The sequence below is a fragment of the Belonocnema kinseyi genome, chromosome 3 (genome assembly GCF_010883055.1).
Source record: "Belonocnema kinseyi isolate 2016_QV_RU_SX_M_011 chromosome 3, B_treatae_v1, whole genome shotgun sequence".
Taxonomy (NCBI): Eukaryota; Metazoa; Arthropoda; class Insecta; order Hymenoptera; family Cynipidae; genus Belonocnema; species Belonocnema kinseyi.
Window position 1 is genome coordinate 15,122,611 of NC_046659.1, and position 20,730 is coordinate 15,143,340.

The 20,730-nt window shown below is 35.1% G+C and overlaps 1 protein-coding gene across 17 annotated transcripts in view; it reads right to left on the reverse strand.

Moving 5' to 3' along the window:
- LOC117170335 (furin-like protease 1) overlaps window positions 1-20,730 on the reverse strand; it is a 1,188,597-nt gene that overhangs the window by 336,927 nt on the left and 830,940 nt on the right. For 16 of the 17 annotated variants that reach the window (XR_004466767.1, XR_004466766.1, XM_033357070.1 and 13 more), the window contains one exon: window positions 19,823-20,578. The exons of the other annotated variant lie outside the window; for it this stretch is intronic. Coding sequence is in view for 14 of the 16 variants with exons in the window: in XM_033357070.1 (XP_033212961.1) it covers window positions 19,823-20,578 (756 nt within the window). In the remaining 2 variants the exon portion in view is untranslated. The remainder of the gene's footprint in view (window positions 1-19,822; window positions 20,579-20,730) is intronic. 17 annotated transcript variants of the gene reach the window in all.

Genomic DNA, 20,730 nt, shown 5'->3' on the forward strand with positions numbered 1-20,730 from the left:
AGCGGGTGCAATTTTTCAGATTAGCACCCGCTCCCGGCGAAATCCTGCGGTTGTCCTTATGACAAATTTTTAATTATATATATATATATATATATATATACACATATGTATGTATGTATGTATGTAAAAATTTTAATTAGGTAAGCTTCTTTCTCAGGGGGAAGGTTTCAACGGGTTTCCTCCCAAATCTTTAAGTAATATCGTTTATTTTATAAGCCCTTTTGAATCTTTTTGGTTCATCCAAGGAATGCGCGGGACTATCGTCTTTATTGTTGCGAAATTTAAATGGCCGATTGCTCATACTTTGGAACAGCGTTTGCATCATGCCGACAGGAAAAGACGTAGCTGGAATTGTTTGGTTATTTTGATAGTTTTCATATTCTTAATCTGAGTCTGAGTTATTCGTCTGTGTTCTAAAACGTCTGTTTGACCTGTTGTTTGTTGTCATGAGTCTGCGTGTTTTGTTTTGGTTTGAGTAGATTATATCCTCTATAGGTTCGCTATCATGCGTATTTTGTAATTTTAAATTCTTGTTTCTTGTTCTGCTACAGTTTTCTATATTATTGTACGATAGTTGACGAGGTTCTTTTAAATTTTCGCGTAAATCGGATTGGACGGATTGCCTGGTTCGAAAGAGGTATTTGCTGGAGGATCCAGTCTAATCCCTACATTGTTTGCTCTTTTTCCCCTTTCTTTAAAAAATTTTCCATTTCAACAGTTCATGAATTCGTTAAATTCTACGCTTTCAAAGAGTTCATCTGTCTCTAAAATTAACTGTGTATTGTTTTCTAAAAATGAATTCCCTTCGTAAGTCTAGCTAATTATTTTTCTTAGATTGTTTATTGGATTTAACGCGCCTAATGCGGGTAAAGTTTCGTTATCCCAGTAGAATGCATTGTTTTCTAACTCAAAGGTTCTGTTAGGTTGAGTATTTTGAGTTGATCTGTCTTGGTTTGTCATATGATTCGTACAGGGTGTTTCAGTGTTTTTTTGCATAAACCCTCTACCGCGACCTATCTATCTGTTAATTGTTTTCGGAATCGTACTCGTGTTTTTGGGTATAGGTGAGATCGGGTTATTAGGTGTGGGTCTCGTTGTGTTATTTTTTATTTTAGTTGTTTGGGTTGGATGGGCGGCAGCCTCCTCCAAGTCCAAACTGTCATGATCTCTGTCTTTGTTGGCGGGATTATCCATTTTGTTTTTAATTTACCTTAATCAAAGTTTCATTTGCTTTTAATATTGAGTTAATTCTAATTTCGTCTTATTTGAGACACCCTATATGAAACGTCCGATTGTGTTTCCTAATTGAAGATTCTAGTTTCGCTTCAGGAACTCGATTAAACTTGTAAGTAGTTATAATATGGTTAGGAGAGATAAAAAATGTGCTGTTTTCGTTCTTCATTTCTTTGTTTACCAGATACGTCGCGTGATCTTCTCGCGAGTCGTAAGGGTGCAGGTTGCGCGTATGTGCTTGTTACCGCGCTGAAATTTTTAGCGAAAATAAAATGTGTGTTATTTCTCTTTTCAGATAATTGTGAAGAACCTTGCATAAATGGTAGATTTGGTTTTAATTGAGAAAATTCTATTTTGTTTAAGAAAATTTTGTTATGTTTTTAATAATGTGGCATCCTATGTTAGGGTTTCTCTACGAGGTTTCTGGGTTTCGTTTCCGTTATACTGCTCTTCGTTTACGAAATACGTCGCATGACCTTTTCGCTAGTCACGAGGCTAGGGGTTGCGTGATTATGCCTTTTATCGCGTTTTAATTTTTTGCTGTGGTTGTCGGTTAAAATTTTCGACAAAATTTACATGATATTTCACTCGAACCTCTATTTCTAAAATATCGCAAGGGATGTACGTGTTATTTTAAGAGGATAGGCCAGCAACGAATTTCACAATAGTATATACATATTAGTTTTGCAGGTTACAATAAGCACACATATATTATTGCCTATTAGAAATCGAGTCAAAAAGAAAAACCTAGGTATTACGGGGGTTATGCCAAAGAGGAAAATGGGAATTGGACAATCTAGAAGAAAGGTAAACGTAGTAAAACGAGTCGTGACTAAAATAAAAGTAAAAGGTAGTTTATTAAAAATCAACATTTGGGCCGCAGTCGTGACAGGTTGAAGGATCCGCAGGAACTCGTGGCCTCGTGAATGAGAGACAATCCAATGAGAAGAGAACACGCGTGGCAAACTACACCACAAGGCATGAACACTAACACCGAGATCACCCGGAAGACGACAGGTAGTTTTCGAGTAAAGGCTGCTGTCGGTCAAGCAAGACTGGCGACGGGACGTTCCGTCGCCGGCGACTTCGGGACCCATCGAGGGGTTCCTGTTTTTCTCACGCGCGGCCCGGCCACCCTTTCGTGCAGCCCACTATCCGAGTTTCCTTTGGTTGATAACAATTAAACAATCCGACTAATTTTAAATCCAGAGACCAGACCTAACATTTCCGAAGGATTTTGATATGCTGAATTCGAAAAAGAGCAAAGGATCCCGCACAAAATACCAACAAAAAAGCGTGCAGTCGTTTGGAAACAAACTTCGCACATTGATAAAAGAAAAGAAGACGGACTGCGCGGAATGCTACTGCGCACTCTGCGTGTATTCTAATGTTCACATTCACTGCATGTGCGCGCCGTTTTATGGCGCAGACAGTCTTCGACCCCTACTGGCACAGTGAGCTGGCGACGCTTCTATGACGTGTTATGCGTAGGTGATGAAACTCGTGTTTTGCTACAAATCTTTCCGTGTTAGAGATCACGTTTGAGTGGCGGGCTAACGGTTGGATGCGTAGGTAATAAAATTTTTTTGTATTTGAAATATGTCTAGCGGTTACATTTCGTGTCGATCGTGATTTTTTTATATAGTGAGTTTTAGAATTTCCACGTTACTATTCATTATATGAAAAAAAATGAGTTCAAGAACTCTTTGCGTTAAGAAAGTTAATACGTTTTGTCACGTTTGTGGAAAGTATGAAGCGAAGAAATACCGTCGATCAATTAATGATTCGATAAAAACGTCATACTTCAACTGTTATGGGATTTCAATGAAAAATTTGGGTAAACTTTGGGTACCAAGCTCAATTTGTCATGCTTGTAGATTAAATTTGTCAAATTGGGAAGATGAAAGCACCAAGACGCAGACTGTTATTCAACCACCTGTTTGGCGTGATCCCAACGATCATGATACTGATTGCTCCTTTTGCTTATGCAAAACAGGAGGTTGTTTTAAAAAGTATTTGGAGAGGATCGTTTACCCTGATGTAAAAAGTGTTACACCAGCCAAGATTGGTATTAGAAATCACTCTGAAAACAAAAGTGACCGACAAAATCACGAAACGATGGATACTGACGATCCTAATGCAGTACTATTACATAATGGAAATAAGTACGCTGCAAATCCAGTAGGTCACTCAACTATACTGAAAGAATCTTATGATACTTTCCAATTACTCCTGATAAAAATAAAATACAATGCCCATAATTGGCTTATTTGTGGTGACTTCAAAATGATAAATCTTATAATAGGTTTACAATCAGGAAACATTAAATACGCTTGTTTTCTTTGCCTTTGAGACAGTCGTGCAAGGGATGAACATTGGATAACGGAGAAATGGCCAGACAGATTAGACTTTATCAAAACCACGACATTTATTGTAAAGGATGCATGGTTGAGTTTCAAAGCTGTTGTACAGAAATTTTTAGGGAAGAATCGAGATCCAAAGTTTAGAACTATTGTATCTAGTATGCTAAAGAATTTTAAAAGATTAGGTTGTTTGATGAGTATGAAATTATATTTTCTCAAATCTGACTTGGATTATTTGCCAGAATATGTTGGAGCATTCAGTGAAGAAATGGGCGAACGCTTTCTTCAAGACTTTCACCAAAAAGAGCAACATTATCAAGGTCGATGCAATGTAAGAACGATAGCCGACTATTGCTGGTCTTCGCAAAGAAATGATTATGACCCTACTAGTCATAAACGAAAGTCTCTTCAACGATCGTTTGACATGAAGCGCGAACGTTTTCATAAGAAAACGAGCAATTAGTTTCACCTTCATCGTAAGTCTTGCCTTGACTGGCTAGACGATTTAAAGTATTGCCTTGACTGACTGGGCGATTCAATGGCTTGCCTTGACTGGCTGGGCGATACAAAGTCTTGCCTTCATTGGCTGGGCAATTCAAAGTCTTTCCTTGATTGGTTGGGCAATCTAAAGTCTTTTTTTGATTGGCTGGGCAATCTAGTCCTGCCTTAATTGGCTGGAAAATATTAAGTACTTCCTTGCGTAGCTGGACAATCCCAAGTCTTGCCTTCACTGAATGGGCAATCGTTAAACTTGCCTTGACTGGATGGACGATTCAAAGTCTTGCCTTGACTGACTGGACGATTCAAGGTCTTGCCTTAACTGTCTGGGCGATACAAAGTCTTGCCTTTATTGGCTGGGAAATATAAATTCTTGCCTTAAATGGCTGGAAAATATAAAGTACTTTCTTGCTTAGCTGGACAATCCCAAGTCCAGCCTTAAGTGGCTGAAAAATATTGAGTCTTGCCTTAGTAAGCTGAAACATCATAAGTGTATTTACAATATTAAATGTATCATAATAGTAAATTTTTTTTTTTTTAAAGCGCTAACTATTTTCCACATTCGCTCCTCTAGGAGTTATAACAAAAAACTAAGCGAATCGAAAAGGAACCCCCGAAAGCACCTCAGATAATATTTTCAAGGGACAAAGGCATACCATCTCGGTGTTAATGGGTTAATACGCCAAATTAAAAATTTTCATTTCAAGGTCAGCCCACTTGTAAAATAATAATAAATAGTAATAAATCTGAACACCTCAGCGTGAATGGGTTAAAACGCTAAAATAAAAAATTTCAAATTAAAATATTTTGATAAAAAATAAAGAAATCCTCATAAATCCAAGTAGGTTTGAAAGGGAAAGATTAGTACTTTCAAATTCCACATTAGCTTCGTGGTAGACATTTTTCTTGCACAGTTACATAACCTCAAAAACAGCTAAAAACGCGTTTTTTACACATTGAGGTTACGATATCCTGAAAACCTGACATGCAAGTGCAATTTTGAGTTCAGATTCGGATTCTGCGCATCAAAATCCTTCGCAAATGTTTGCCCTGCTTTCTGGGTTTTGACTTTTATCAAATTTTGTCGGCCTGTGTTATGTTACAACCCCCATATCTCTGCTTCATAACTTAATACCAGCCATGCCAGCGTATTAAATAACCACATTCTCCTCCTCCAATTTTTTTTAAACTTCTTTTTCCTATTCCCCATATCTGTTCAATTATCCCTGCTGCTTTTTTTATCCTTTTTTATGAGCTCTATGATCTCTATTCGTTTGCAAGATATATCCCAAATATTTAAACTCTTTTACTTTTTCTAACTTTATTCCCCTACATCGGCCCGTCTTTTCATTCTTCCTTCGCCCTCCTTTTCTAAACCTTATTATCTATGTCTTTTCTACATTCAAATTTAACTTTTTTCCATCTAACTATTTCTCTAATCCTGTAATTAAGCCCGCCATCCCTTCCTCATCATCTACCATCAACACTATGTCTCATCAATACCAGGTGCCTTTCCATCCTTCATTATTCCTCAAGCCTTAACTATTTCTTCCATTGTTATGACCTCTTCTTCATCTCTTTCTCTACCATATTTTGCTTCCCTTCTAACTTTTCTCACTACTCCCCCTAACAAATCCAAGAAATATTTCTTCCATTCTACCATTTCATTATCTTGGTTTACTCTTTTTCTTCTTTTTCTTTCTCAATTTACTACCTTCCATTCCTCTTCTTCCGTTTTAGCCTTCTCCACCTCTTCTGCATACGTTTTATTCTCGTCCTATTTCCTTCGATCACACAACTCATTATACTTTTTCTTTTCTTCTCTATATTCTTCCCTATTACTTTTTCCTTTTCTCCACTTTCTTAATTTCTTTCTGACCTCCTTTTGGTCTCTTTAAAGTCCTCATTCCATCCACTTCTACCCCCCTTTTCCTACTTCAATTTTGTTTATGCACTTTAATCCTCTTTTTATTTCTCCTAACATTTTTTGAATCTCCTCGTCCATATTTTACTATCCCATTTTGCTATTTCTGACCTTTTCTCTAAACTGTTCTTTTCCTTCCTTTGACTAATCCCCTTTTCCTACACTTTTTACATTATCTCCCCTTTTATTCATATTTGGATTGTTTTTTCATCCCTCTAATGACACTAAAGGGAAATTGACGCGAATCAATATAAGCACCTACCTCTAGTTCCTTGACCTTCTCTCTCACCTCATCATCCACTATCACATAATCAATTACCATTCCCCTTTCACCTCCTGAGCGTGTATATTCTCCTTTCTCATCTCCCTGTATATTTCCGTTTAAGATAAACCATCCTAACTCCTTCAAGCTCTTCAACAACTTGTTTCCCTCCCCATTTAGTACCTTATCTTCGGATTTTCTTTCTCTCTCTTATCCATATTCCCTTCCTCTTCTGTCTCCTGTTCTCGCATTAAAATCCCCACCTATTATCAGCCTAATCTCTTATTTATTTTCTTCAATCATTTCTTTAGTCTCTTCTGCTTTCTTCTGCATATTACCGTTCACATAAACACCCAATACCTTCCACTTTTCTCCTCCCGTCTTTACCTCTTCTACTATTAATCCTTCGTTTTCTTCTTTCTTATCTTTCCCTATTATACATTCGTTTCTTACTACCATCACCATTCCTCCCATTGCTCTGCCCTTTTTATCATTTCTCTTTGTATTTTGAACTTGCCATTTGTAACCACTTGGTAACCTTCCCCTTACTCTTTCCCATTCTTTCTCATCTATTCAAGTCTTCATCATTATAACTACATCCCATTGTACCAAATTTCTTATAAACACCCTATCCTTTCTCTCCAATCCTGCTATATGCTAGTAACAAATCTTCCATATTTCCCTACTTTCGTTCCTCGTCTCTTTTTGCTTCTTACTATTTGTTATTTTAGTATCTCCTATTTCTTCCTCACCTAGTTCACCGACACTTAATTTTCTTACTATCTCTTCCCTTTTTTCATCCCAATCCCACCATACTCCGTCTATCTATATACTCCCATACTTAACTCATGTTCTCTTACCTTTTGTTCTTTCCTCATCCACTATGTTCCTTAATTTATACTGCATCTTCCTTTCTACCCATGTCAAATCATCCTCTATTCTCTCTGGGCTTCCATATAACAACCTCTTCTTTGCTACTACGTCCCTCTTACGTTCCCATTTCTTTAGTTTTACCAGTACCATTCTCTCCCCTCTTCGCTCCTCAATTCCTACATTTCACATTTCCTCTATGTCTACCGTAGCATCAATCCTTCTCTATTTTTCTCAGCCTTTCCTTCTCCCTGTTCCCACTCTCCTCACCTCCATTCGCCCGATTCGAACTTTCTATCTTTTTCAATCTAACTTCCAATTCCTCTACCTGCTTATTAGGCTTTTCCTGCTTTTCTGATCTTTGCTCGAGTGACTGCATCCTTTTTTCTAGTTTTTCCCTGACTTCTTTCCATTCCCTACTTTCTCTCTTGAGCTTGGACATTTCCCGCCTTATTTCTTTCTTTATTTCCTCTCCTTGTTTCTCCTGCTTTTTCCATATATCCCCATAACTTCTACCATCATTTCTTGCACGTCCCACAACGGTGAATTTTCATTTTCTATTTTCCCTCTACAGTCAACTTTTTCTTCGTCTTCCCCCTCTTCTCTCTCCCCCGCTCCAATTTTTTCCTTTCTCGGTGGCGTTCTATCCATTTCTGGATTTTTAAGGATCGATCCTGTTGCTATTTACTCCTTACTACTTCCCCTCTTCCCATTTTTTTCTCGCGCTTCGGTTTACCAAACACTTCCTCGTCTATATTTTTCTATTTTTATTGTGAATATTTGAGTATTTTTAATTAAAATTTTTTTTCTTTTTCATATGTACAGTGTGTGTTTCACCCATTTATCCTCGTCGTATCATAATAAAAATAAACGAGATTAACATTTTTTAAATTTAATTTATACCTGACTTGTTATTTTTTAATTAAATTCATTAAAGTAAAATCATAAGACTTAATTATTCTTTCATCACTAGTCTAGAATCTAAGAAACTATAAGTACACCTTTGAATATTGCGCCATACAGTCTACGAAACTCCTTCAACCATGCATCAGTATACTCTTCCGGAAAATCCCTCTATTATTTATATTGAATTTAGTTTTAAAAATACAAGCTACACCATTGCTTTGGTTATAATAACATCTGTTTTGTTAATTCTGTCAACCTGTCACTTGTCTATTTTTGTACTCTAACATGAAGTCATCTTAAAGTTATAATAAATTTATGCTTTTACCAGTTACAAATTCTGTTTAATATCTTTGATGTTCCAATAAGATCCGCCAAGTTACAATAGGTTTTGGGCTCAGATCTTCGCAAGTTGTGATCGGAAATCCAAACATTTCAAAGTGCATATATTTAAAGTGTGTTCGGGAAGATGTAGAATTTGAAAGGGCGACACAGGCCCGGGATGTTGCCCATAGAAAGGCTCACTCTGATTTGATTTAAGCTATTAATCCATCAGAGTTCAAACAAATAAAAGGGTGCAATACTGCACAGGAAATCGGGGAAAAATTGCACTACATTTACCAGTCTAAAGTGCCAATAAGAAAGGCAACTTTACTGAAGAACTTGACACAAGATGACAGAAGGTGGTGATGTCAGAGAGCATATGCGAGGATTTTTCGACGCTGTGGACAAGGTTTAGGAAATGGGGGTTAATATCAACGAAGATTTGTAAACAATTATGTTACTATATAGCTTGTCATAAAGCTTCGAAAACTTCAGGTGTGCAATAGAATCGCGTAATGATCTTTCTAAACCAGAGTACTTGAAAATAAAAATAATAGAAGAAAGTAACGCTATAAAATGGAAGCAAAATGATGTCAGCTCTAATCCAATGGTACTAAGTAGCAGCAAAAGTGGAAACACTCCGAAAATCAGGAAGAAGGAAAATAAGCAAGACTACGGCAATCAAGGAAACAAGTTTTTTCCGTTCAAGTGTCACAGATGTAAAAAGGTGGTACACAAAATTGCTGACTGCACCGTGACGTATGGACAGAAAAAGCAGGCAACGTGGAAGAAATAGGTTTTCTTGCAACTGTCATCGACGAAGAGTCAGCATTGAAAACGGGAAAACCTCATCTTGTACAAAAATGGTATCTCGACAGATGTTGCACATAACATATGGATCATTCTTTTTCAAATCGTACACCTAAATGGAGGGCATATTTTTGGTGACTTTGCAAACATTTTTATAGGTTCCATACATCAAATAAGTTGACGCGTATGTCAGGATTTTTAAATTTTTTCTATATTTTCAAAAATATTTTTGAATAAGTAATAATATAGTCAGCTGATTTTCTTCTCTTTGGATCCTGATATCTCTGCTCTCATTTGTCATAAGAATAAAACATTTTCTTCATCCTAGGCAAAATTTAGTCAACTTTTCAGAAAATTTATGTGCATAATTTTATATTGTTAAATCATAACGGATTTCAACAATTTTAATGTTTAGACTCAATTTTTATACACGTCCCCAGTCGATAGAAGATTGAAATATACGTCATCGGATTCCTTGTTGAATTCTACAAATAAACCATTTTAAAAAAAGTGGAGTCATCATTTGTTCAGTTACAAATAAATAGTTTTTGTGCGGAGGATGGAGACAGAGTATTGTGTTTGCCGCAGAGCACAGCTAAGAACGCGTTCATATAGAACTGGGGTTCCCACTTGGACTTGGATTTTCCGGGAATTTTTTTCCAGCAATAAGAAACTTGTTTTCAAGTATCGTTAGTTCGAGAAAAATCTGGGACAGTGAACATAATTTTTCAACCTTTTTGGTTGTTTCATCACAAACACGGTAGCAATTCTTTTAACTTATAGTCTCAGACTAAAAATGTCGAAAAAACCGAAAAAGTTTAAAGAAACAAATATCCGAACGGATAAATGTTTCAATCCCTTAACTTTGACCTCTCATCCAGTAATAAAAAAACGCTTCATTACGAAATGTTAGTGAACAACATTTGTTAGCATTGCATTTGCGGATAACAGCAGATTCATGCAGAATGAGGATTTGTAACGCGTGTCGCCAAAAAGTTTCCTAACTAATCAAGAACGAGATGGATGTTAATGATCGACAGCTTGAAAAGCAAAACGTACGTTATAATATCACGCATAAATGATTATTAGCATGAGAAGTGTAAGCGGTCACTATACACCATAAAATTTTACATTGAACAAAAAAAATACGTAGAAAAATATATTTATTCAATAATTGAGCTGCCGGATCGAAGAAGGGCACACAAACTCATTTCGCTAGGAGTGGGAAGGCCCCTGAAAGCTTTCTTAAACATGTTCGAATTTTAATTTTGAAAGACTATATATAGATGCAGAAATTTATACCGCATCTTTTTCCCTGAAGGTAAAAAGTTGTATCTTTTTTAGTTTTCTGATAAAAGCCAAAAAACTGGCATCTTTGTAAAAATTAATTTTGATTCGCTTTTCACTTCAACTCATGCTCAGTCAGCCAGTTTTAAATATTTTTCAATCAATTTTTTAGGAAACGTAGTTTGAAATGTCCTTCGACTGATATAGCAAAATTAATAATAAAAAACAAACTTACTTCCTTGCTGATTCACTCTTCAATTACACGAATTTAAAACATTACAAAATTCTCCGAATTAAGAATCCGTTGAATCTCAACCATTAGATGTTTATGTTTTCTTTTACTTTGGTACCTCCCAAAAATTACATACTTTCATGTTACTTTATAAAGAAAAATCATCTATAATTGTTGGCGAACGAATTGTATGAATGAACAACGAAGTAGACGTTTCAGCGCGCCTCGCACAGCGACCGTTTCGCAGAGCACGCAGGGGGCTACGCCGTAAATTAATTTTTTGTAACTGAACGAATGATGACTTCACTATTTTTCAAGATGTTTTCTTTATAGAATTCAACGAGGAATCCAATGACGTATGTTTTAATTTTCTATCGACATGGGACGTGTATCCAAAATTACTTTGAACATTAAAATTGTTGAAATTCGTTATTATTTAACAATATAAAATTGTACACATAAATTTTCTGGAAAGTTGACTAAATTGCGCGCATAAGAAAACAATCTTTATTCTTATGACAAATCGAAGCAGAGATATCAGCATTCAAAGACAAGCAAATCCGCTGACTATGTCATTATTTATTTAACAATGTTTTTGAATATATAGAAAAAAATAAAAATCCTGTCATACGTGTCGACTTATATTCCATATAAAACACACAAGAAAAAGTTTCAAAAGATTAAAAATACCCTTGTCTTTTTTGTCGTCAAATCCGTACGATTTGTAAAAGAATGTCCCATAGGTGCAATGGTAAAAATAAATTCATAGACAGTCAAGAATGTAATATTATTACATTAAATTTGGCTAGTACTGCAACCAAAGCAGTCTCTAACAGCAGGCTCTAATTCGAGACAACAAAAAGTGTGAACTTACGGGGATGTAAAGAAACTGTTAACGGAATTAAAAATAATTTTCAACAAGAAAGAAGAATTATGTGTTTTTGAGACGTGTATTAAAGGAAAGTTTACACAAACTCCTTTTTTGAAGCGTTCGTCTCGCAAAACAGATATTTTGGAAATCGTATATTCAGATTTGTTTGGGCCAACTCGAACGCAATCTATTGGTGGTGCAAGATATATGACGACATTCGTTGATGACGCTTCTCGATGGAGCACTGTGAAGTTCCCGAAATCGAAGAGTGGAGCATTAGATGCTTTTAAATCCTACCAGAAACTTGTAGAAAATCAAACGGGTAAGAAGATAAAGTGCCTTTAATCAAATAGTGGAAAGGAATACCTTAACCGAGAATTCAACGAACATCTGTAAAAGTGTTGTATTACTCGAAAACTGACAGTTGCGAACACATTTTAACAGAACGGCAAATTATCTAAGTAAAAGGTGTCCTTCTGGGAGTCTAAGTGGAAGATTACCATTTGAAATACCGTATAGAAAATTACCAAGTATTGAACACTTGAAGACATTTGGAAGCAAAGATCACTGCCTGGACAAGACACCTGGAAAGGACAAATTTCAGCAACGGAAGAGAAAATCCCTGGAAAGAGAAGACATGGGTGAAAATAGAATACAATAGTATTCCACGAAGAGAAAAGAATGCAGTTCATGAAATCAACGAAGTACAACACAAAGAATATAATGTCTTCTATGATAGCGAGGAAGAAGATTTAATCGGATTTGATGGAGCTGAAAACCGAAATGAACCTGAAAGAAGAAGATTACCGGGTCGTCCTCGAATCAACGGAGCAGGAAATCGTGGTAGCCTTTTCAAGATCTACAACACGTGCACTGTTAGTATAAATTTTTAAGAAGAACATTTAGAATATGATAGCATTGCTGAAATGCCATTGAAAGAATCCCTCAGTAAAAGCGAAGCTGAAGAATGGAAAAGTGCTATACAAGATGAATTCGAAGCACTTATAATGGACGACACGTGGGAGATAGTCGATCGACCGGAAAAATGAAGTATCACATGATGCAGACTTATACTCAGAAATAAGTTTAATGCTGAAGGAAATCTGGAACGAAGAAAAGCCCGGTAGCAAAGAATTATTCTCATTGTCTTGGGATAGATTTTAATAAGACGTCTGTTCCTGTGGTTAGACTCAGCTCAGTAAGGCTCCTGATGGCTCTGGCTGTTGAAAACGATATGTTCGTTCATCAATTACATGTAACTACGCATTTTTGACAGATAATTAGTCGAAGAGGTGTACTTGGAGGTGCCCGAACTTATTCAAGACCTTTTGCCAAGTCTCGCCAAAAAGGAGGAGTTACATGGTATGGAAAAAGGAAGAGATTCAAGAATGCTAGAGGAACTCCAAAAATGAAATAAGGTATGTTTCATGAAAAGGGCGATGTGTGGTCTTAAACATGTGTGTCTACGTTGGCAAACGAGAAGACAAACTAATCATCGTCGCAACTCACGTTGACGATATTCATTGGAAGAAACCAATGAATATCCTTTCAGAGAATTAATAGGAAGTCTGATGTATCTATCCGTTAGAACTCGACCGCATATCACATTTTCAGTGAACTTTTTAAGCCAGTTCAACACCTGTTATAAGAAACATCATTAGATTGCAGCTTAAAGAATTCTGTGATACCTACATGGAACCACTCACTTAGTTATCACATACAAGAAGACCTCAAGACAATTGAAAGGCTTTGTAGATGCTGACTGGGCAGCATGTACTCAGGATATAAGATCATACACAGGATTCGTTTTCGTCCTCGCAAACGGAGCAGTTACCTGGGAATCGAAGAAGTAACGCACTGTTGCGTTATCAACAACCGAGGCCGAATACAAAGGATTGACTGACGCCGCTAAAGAAGCGATATACTTGAACAGATTCTTTAAAGAAATCGGATTGGGAACTCAAGACAGCTTCTCAATTTACAATTATAATCAGGGAGCTCAAAGACTTGCAAAGAATCCTATATATCATTCAAGAACTAAACATATAGATATATAGAGTGGGTCGATAGTCGTGGGGGCTAAAGCTTAGGCTTTTGGAACCGCTCCTTCGGCTTGCGGGTTCGATTCCCGCCTCGCGCTCTGGAAGAGTCTCGGTGGCCCATGCGGTGAACACTAGCCTAGCAAGGGAGTTGTTCATCTCCGGAGAGTCGTGGGACTGGTACCTCTAGAGAAAAAGGTTTTCTCTAAGTACTTAAGGCTGTTGTTCTTGGTGGTTTGGAACCCGCCTTAAACTGTAGGTCCCTCTTCCACCACCAAGTAAGTGTGTGGAGGGTGTGTAAAGGAATAGAGAAGGTGTAAGAAAAATATAAACCCTTAGGGGACACATTAGAAGCTTCCACTCAACTCAACATATAGATATACAGCATCATTTTGTCAGGGAAGCTCTCGAACGTGGTTTGATTTCATTGCCTTATCAACAATCTGCCGAAATTATGTCTGATGTATTTACTAAAGGATTACCTAGACTTAAGCATCAGAAGTGTATTACCAAATGTGGAATAAAAATTTAAAGATAGAGAATTAAAAAGCTGTACGCTTGAGGGGAAGTATTAAATTTAGTTCTACAAAAACAAACTACAGCATTGCTTTGCTTATAAAAACATTTGTTTTGTTCATTCTGTCATCTTGTCTCTTGTCTATTTTTGTACTCTAACACCAAGTCATTTTAAAGTTATAATAAATCTTTGCTTCTACCAGTTATAAATTCTGTTCAATATCTTCGATGTTCCGATAAGATCCACCAAGTTACAAAAATTTATCTATTCCTAATCTTCCTTTCCTAAACTTTAAACAAACACATGTTTCCAGCAAAATAAGATCCAGACACACATCAGGGGTCAATGACCGAATTTACTACCGAATTTAATATTTTTACATTACACTTACGAAACAATTTTAAATTTACAACATATTGTTAAGATAATTTTGAGAACAGATCTTGAATATCGCACTGTTAGAGTGGGAAATTTCATACATAATACATAAAACTTACAATCTAAAACGCTAATAATCTTAAGAGGGATAGAAGTTTTAAGTTTTGATGAATTCCATGAATTCAAAAAACCATATGTACTTCACTTATAAAAGCTTGTAAATATAAAAACAATGAGAAAGTGATTAGTATTCACGAAAATAAGTTATTGTGAATAAAAAATATTGTTGAGATTGTTGATTCAGCAATGATATTAACTATTTAAATCGAATGTTTTTAAATCTACCTATTCGTAAAATATGTAAAACGGAAAAATTGTAAATTTAAAAAAATTCCTGCATTGGCCCTGACTTTTCAGCGAAAAAGCTTGGCTAAGATTTTGTTGACAAGATCCAAGCAATTTCTTAGCTCAGTTGGCTAAAGCGTGAGGTACATTATGTTCATAGGCTTAGGTTTACACTGATAGAAATATGTTTAAAACTCAACCACTTTTCAACCACTTCTGTGATTCAAATCTCGTTTATTCACAGAATTGAAATAAAATTCAATCAGATGTAGTTGAAAATTAATAAAGATGCGCATGCATCCATGCGCCATCATACTTTTCACGAAGCCAGACCCCAATGCGAAAAAGTCCCACGACTCCATCTTTGTGTCATGAAATCCATGAAAATAATAAAGGATATAATATAATATTTAGCATAAGAACCAGCTTTAAAAAAGAAAAAAAGGTACGGAGGAATAATATTACAACGAGAACATTTCATTCATACTATCGGTACTAACTGCTGTATGCTTTTTTAGGTTGTGATCACAAGAACAAATATGGAAAAGTTGGTCTACAAGCGGACGCGAAATTCTTAATGGTCATATAATTACAATGTACCTTATATTTTTCTTCTTTAAAGCTGCTTATTTTTCTAAATATTATGTATGCACTTTATTAATCTCATGGATTTCACGAAACAAATGTACGAAGTTATTTATGATTCCTTATCAGAATTATTTTGGTATATTAGTTGCAAAGCACAGAATTTTTAAGGAATCTTTATGGGCTTTATTCAAGATTTAAAATTATATAAAAATCTTGAATCAAACCTATTCAATTCCCTGAAAAATTATACTTACTTCGAAATTCACTAATTGTGCCGAAATGAATTTTTTTCGCTTTACTGAAATTTGAATTACATGCAGTATTACATATTACCGTAATAGTATAAAACTTCAACCACATGTGGTTGAAAATTCATCCAGATATTTCTAACAGTGTATTTTGTTCATGTATCGTACGATTTTCCAAAGCTTTTGTCAGGCCAACCGTGAGACGGTCGATCCAACTTTGTGCGCCACTGGTCGGGCCAACCAGCTAAATGATTACGTTCATCCGCCTTTGGCTTTTGCACGTCGGCCCGACATTTGTTCTAATATATGGGTCATCTATTAAGATGACGCCGGTCAAACCTTCGACAAAAATTAATTTAAAAAAATAGTTAAAAAAAATTATTATTGTATACTCTTCATTCTTTATAACTATTAAATACGTAATTCGGACACACGATTACTTAAACTTAAAATCGCACGCTTTAACGCCTCAAAAATCTTACTCGTCCAAAATACGAACCCTACCTAAACCACCTAAAATAGTGTATTTTACCGCGCACTCTAACCACTTGGCTATCAAAGCACTTGAAGTTTGTTTGCAAAACAAGTTACATTGCTAGAAATTTTGATGGAAACAACATGATGATTAAGAAATTTTTCTTGATATTCTTATTGTTAAAATTGCAAACAAATTTATTGAACAAATGCATTAGTCACGAATTTTTCGATAGAAAATTCTTCTATTTTCTGTTAAAAATTTTTTAATATGAAACTTTATAATAATCTTAGCAAAATTCCTAATTTGTTGATTAATATTATGATTTTTTTAAAAACAAATGCATTATTGGGGTATTTATCGGCAGTACATTTTTTTAATGCTAGTCCTTTTAATTGGGAATTTTATGACAATTTAAGCAACATTTATAATTAGTTGATAGGTTTAATGATTTTTTAAACAAATCTAATTAAGAAATACATTAATCAGACATTTGTGGATATAAAAATTCGTTTTTTGATGTCAACTTTTTAATTACCAAATAATTAATAATTTCAGCAAAATTCTTATTTTGTTTACAATTTTATTTTTTTAACAAATTTAATAAACAAATAATTATTGGGGCATTTGTCAACGAAAAAATTCTTTGTTTTCGATTTCAGACTTTTTCATTGGGATCTGCATAATAAATTCAGCAACATTTATGATAAGTGAATAAATTTTATGATTTTCTAAAACAAATTTAACAAACAAACGTATTATTCGGGCATTTGTGGACGGGAAAATTCGTTTTATATTTAATATCAGTCTTTTCAATTGGGAACTTCATAATAATTTCAGTGAAATGCATATTAAGTTGATACATTCTATGATCTTTTAAGCAAATTTGATAAATATATGCATTATTTAGGTATTTTACAACGAAAGAGTTGTCGAACATGTTAGAAAAGTCGAAAAATGCCTGATAAATGCATTTGTTTAATCAATTTATTTATGATAATCACAATAATAATTCCACAAAGAAATTTCTGCACCATTATATTGTTTTTATCCAAAGTTCTTGCAATATAACTTAAAAAAACTTAAACTGATAGAAAATCATAGAAAACATTCTTTGAACAAAATAATTTTTTTATAATCAATTTGCTTCTTTATTATATAATATAAGAGCATCTTTAACTAATGTTACTCTATAAAACTTAGGGGATTTCAACATAAAAAATGTTCCATTTTGTTCATCATGTTTATTTATTTATGAAAAATTGAAAACCTGATTTAATGTATAAAAGAAGATGACTAGACTTCTAATATTAAAGTGTATAGGTTATTCACTTTAACATATTATTTGATAGGAAATTTAAAGTAATTATATTTTGAATGCTTTGTTCTCGCATGCTTTTTTAAAAAGCAAATTGTTGTATTTTCTTCATAGATCAATTTGGAAAGAGGTTGGCAAATCGAGAAGCTATACTTTGAAAATATTTATTGTTCGAAGCTTTTATGGAATTTTAAAATTTTTCAGGACTTAAAATTGACTTCATTATATATTAAAATAGAATAAATTTTGAATATGTAGCAGTATTCAATTATTGATTTTGAATGTTTCATTTCGACATTTTTAGATATGAAATTGTGTGACAAATTAAAAAAGTTTCTTCTTTTTTTTTCATTTGAAACTAAAGTTTATAATTTAAAACATATCTAAATAATAAATATTTACCTTCAAACGTTCCTATTTATGGTTAACAATTCTTAATGGCTTATTTTGAATAAACCAATACCCCCCAATAATACGTGCAGATCAACTGTAACCAAAAGCAGATCCATCGAAATGAAGTAGGTTATGTGCACCCAATTTTACGGGCACATGTGGCGTCGACGATCAACCAACTCTTGACCATGGTCAGGCCGACTGCACTTTCGCGGTCTTTTTTTAACAATTGACCAGAGTTTATCCGACAGTCTGCTCATACTCGGGCCAAGGTTTTCAGGCCGTCGGGTACATCAAGGTGACTTATGACAATCCGACTGCTGTATCCAGAGTCGAACCGACCGCATTAGTGCGTTCGTACCGATCAATCTGCCACAATTTATCCGACTGTCGTACCATATTCGGGCCAGAATTGGGCCGACGTTCGGCTTTTCGCTGGCCACCGACGTATGTCGCCAACGTGGGTACGTCCATGGCAGCTTGAAAAAATCGTAGTCGACCCAACTCCGGTTACCGTAGATCGGTTACCCTAACAGAGCCGACTTTAGGCTGATGGTCAAGTTCTGGCATCCGATCGAATTTCGCACCTGGGTGAGCATGTGATTATGTCATTTGTAAATGAGCGTATGTACAATTGTGTAATTAAAAAAATTAATTAAGTGCAGTGATAATATATAAAACAATTTTTTTACAAATTTATCATTATATCACCGTTCAGTAAAAAAAACTATGGTTACGTACGTGTTACAGAATTTATGTCACAGAGTTACAGAGCAAAGTGACATTTTGCATAACAGGTGAGTCACGGGTGACTCACTAGTTATGTACCATGTTAAAATCTGTTACTTAACAGTTGCATAACTATTATATATCCATTTTATCTGGGTAGTTAACCACTTTTTATATAACCATTTTGTCTGGATAATTTTCCGTCGTATTTTTGATACGAGTATATTATTGATCCTGAAAAAAAAAGAAAATTGGTTTCGACCGTTTTCTTAGAAATTTACTACAGACCAGTTAAATAAACTTCCAAATTCGTTCAGAACTACAGACGGTCGACTAATTTAAACAAAAAATGCTAGATCCGACTCATTGTGATATCAGCTGAACCTCAAAATGGCCCATCGAACCCAAATGCCCACCCAACATAACTGCAGATCTAATCTCCCTAACTACACGTTCAACAGCCGTAACTGTTTAGTCTTTAGATAAGAAATAATGGTAAGTTAGGTCAGTCAGGCAGCCCATCTATTCAACTGCTCATTAAACCCCTCTAACTATTTCCCTTAGGCGTTTAAATTTTCTAGGGCAAGACTTTGACGCCTCCTTTCCAATTTTTAAAGGCTAATTTAACTATAATGTTTAACAAAATGTGGAAACTATTTAATAAAATGTATTAAGCGTTCGATGCAACTTTTTTAAGATTATGGAAACGTCATGTATTTTAAAAATTTGAAATGAACCTTTAATATTTCACTATTTTCGACGATAATGATTATACCTACAAAATGAAATTCGTTATAATTATAGGTTGTCATCAAAGATAGGGATAAGCACATAAGCATGGTTCCTTTAGCCAGTATTCATAATCGTTAATATTAATTGTTAGAATGCAAAACAAGCAGTATCCTGTATTAAGAAAGCATATGAAGCCATCATCTATTTTCTTTATCGAACGTTACTTTCAAAGTCTTCACACCATTTCCATATTTTCGAGATTGAATTAGAATAAAACAAAATGTGTTATTTGGTAAACTTCGCCAAGACACAAATATTTCTTAGTATACCATATTAAAAAAACCTTAATGAAGAATAGACGCGCACAAAGCTCAGTCAGTTTCAACGCCTGAGTTTATATATTTTTTAAAATGATTTCGATACATGTATCACTCTCGACAATTCAGGATAAATAAGACATATTTTAATCTATAACTTTGGTACCCTTGTCAAATTGCAGGTTTCTGGAGTCAAATTGGCCGTCTTGCAATAAATCTAGTCCTTTTTCTCCAGTTGCATGCTGAACCAGACCATGTGCTCCTGTGTAAAGCGGGTATAGGGGATAAAGTTGCTGGAACTTCGGATACTGTTGAAACACCTTTGGTATCTTATTGGTGGCAGATTTTGAAGCTGGTTCCATTAAAATAATACCTTGTTGCATGGAAGACTCAGTTACTAAGTCTACCGATTTTGACCATAATGTTGAACGATAAGTCCAGGACTTAGTTGTCGGTACAACATTAGTGTTGGTCTTCATTGGATTAGAGGTGCTTCGACCTCGTGGTTTTGAAGTAATGAGTCGTACATCTCCAGGCTTAGAACCACGTGCTACTGTCAAACCACGCAACGTTTGAATAGTAGGTCTGCTAGCTTGTCTGCTAGTGGGTCGACTAAAATTTTTTCCACTTTTATGTTGACCGCGAGTCTTACTTTTTCTTTGAACTTGACCTGGAACTATTGCGTAATGAGAGTTTAAAAGTCCTTGCATTTTTTCCAATGTATGCTGTGGTGTTTGCTTGCCCTTTTTACTTCTTCCAGCCAAAGAATTTTGACTCTTAAAATAATTGTTTTTGCGAGACTTTACAAATGGTCTGCGAGGCATATTTTCCGCTGTTGGATTGTATAACTGATGGTTCTTTCTATCAGGTATAGTAGACGTCCCATAGAAGAACAACGCCCACTCGTGGAGAGTTGCACGACCTAAGATGGGTAGTTCCAAAAACGTGATAATACATTAATTATACCTTTAAAACGGTTTCGCTTTTTGAAAGTCTTAATATTAATTAAACTAAAATGTCATATCAAATTCAACACCACGTATGCTAAAATAGTCTTATCACCTAAAATCCTAA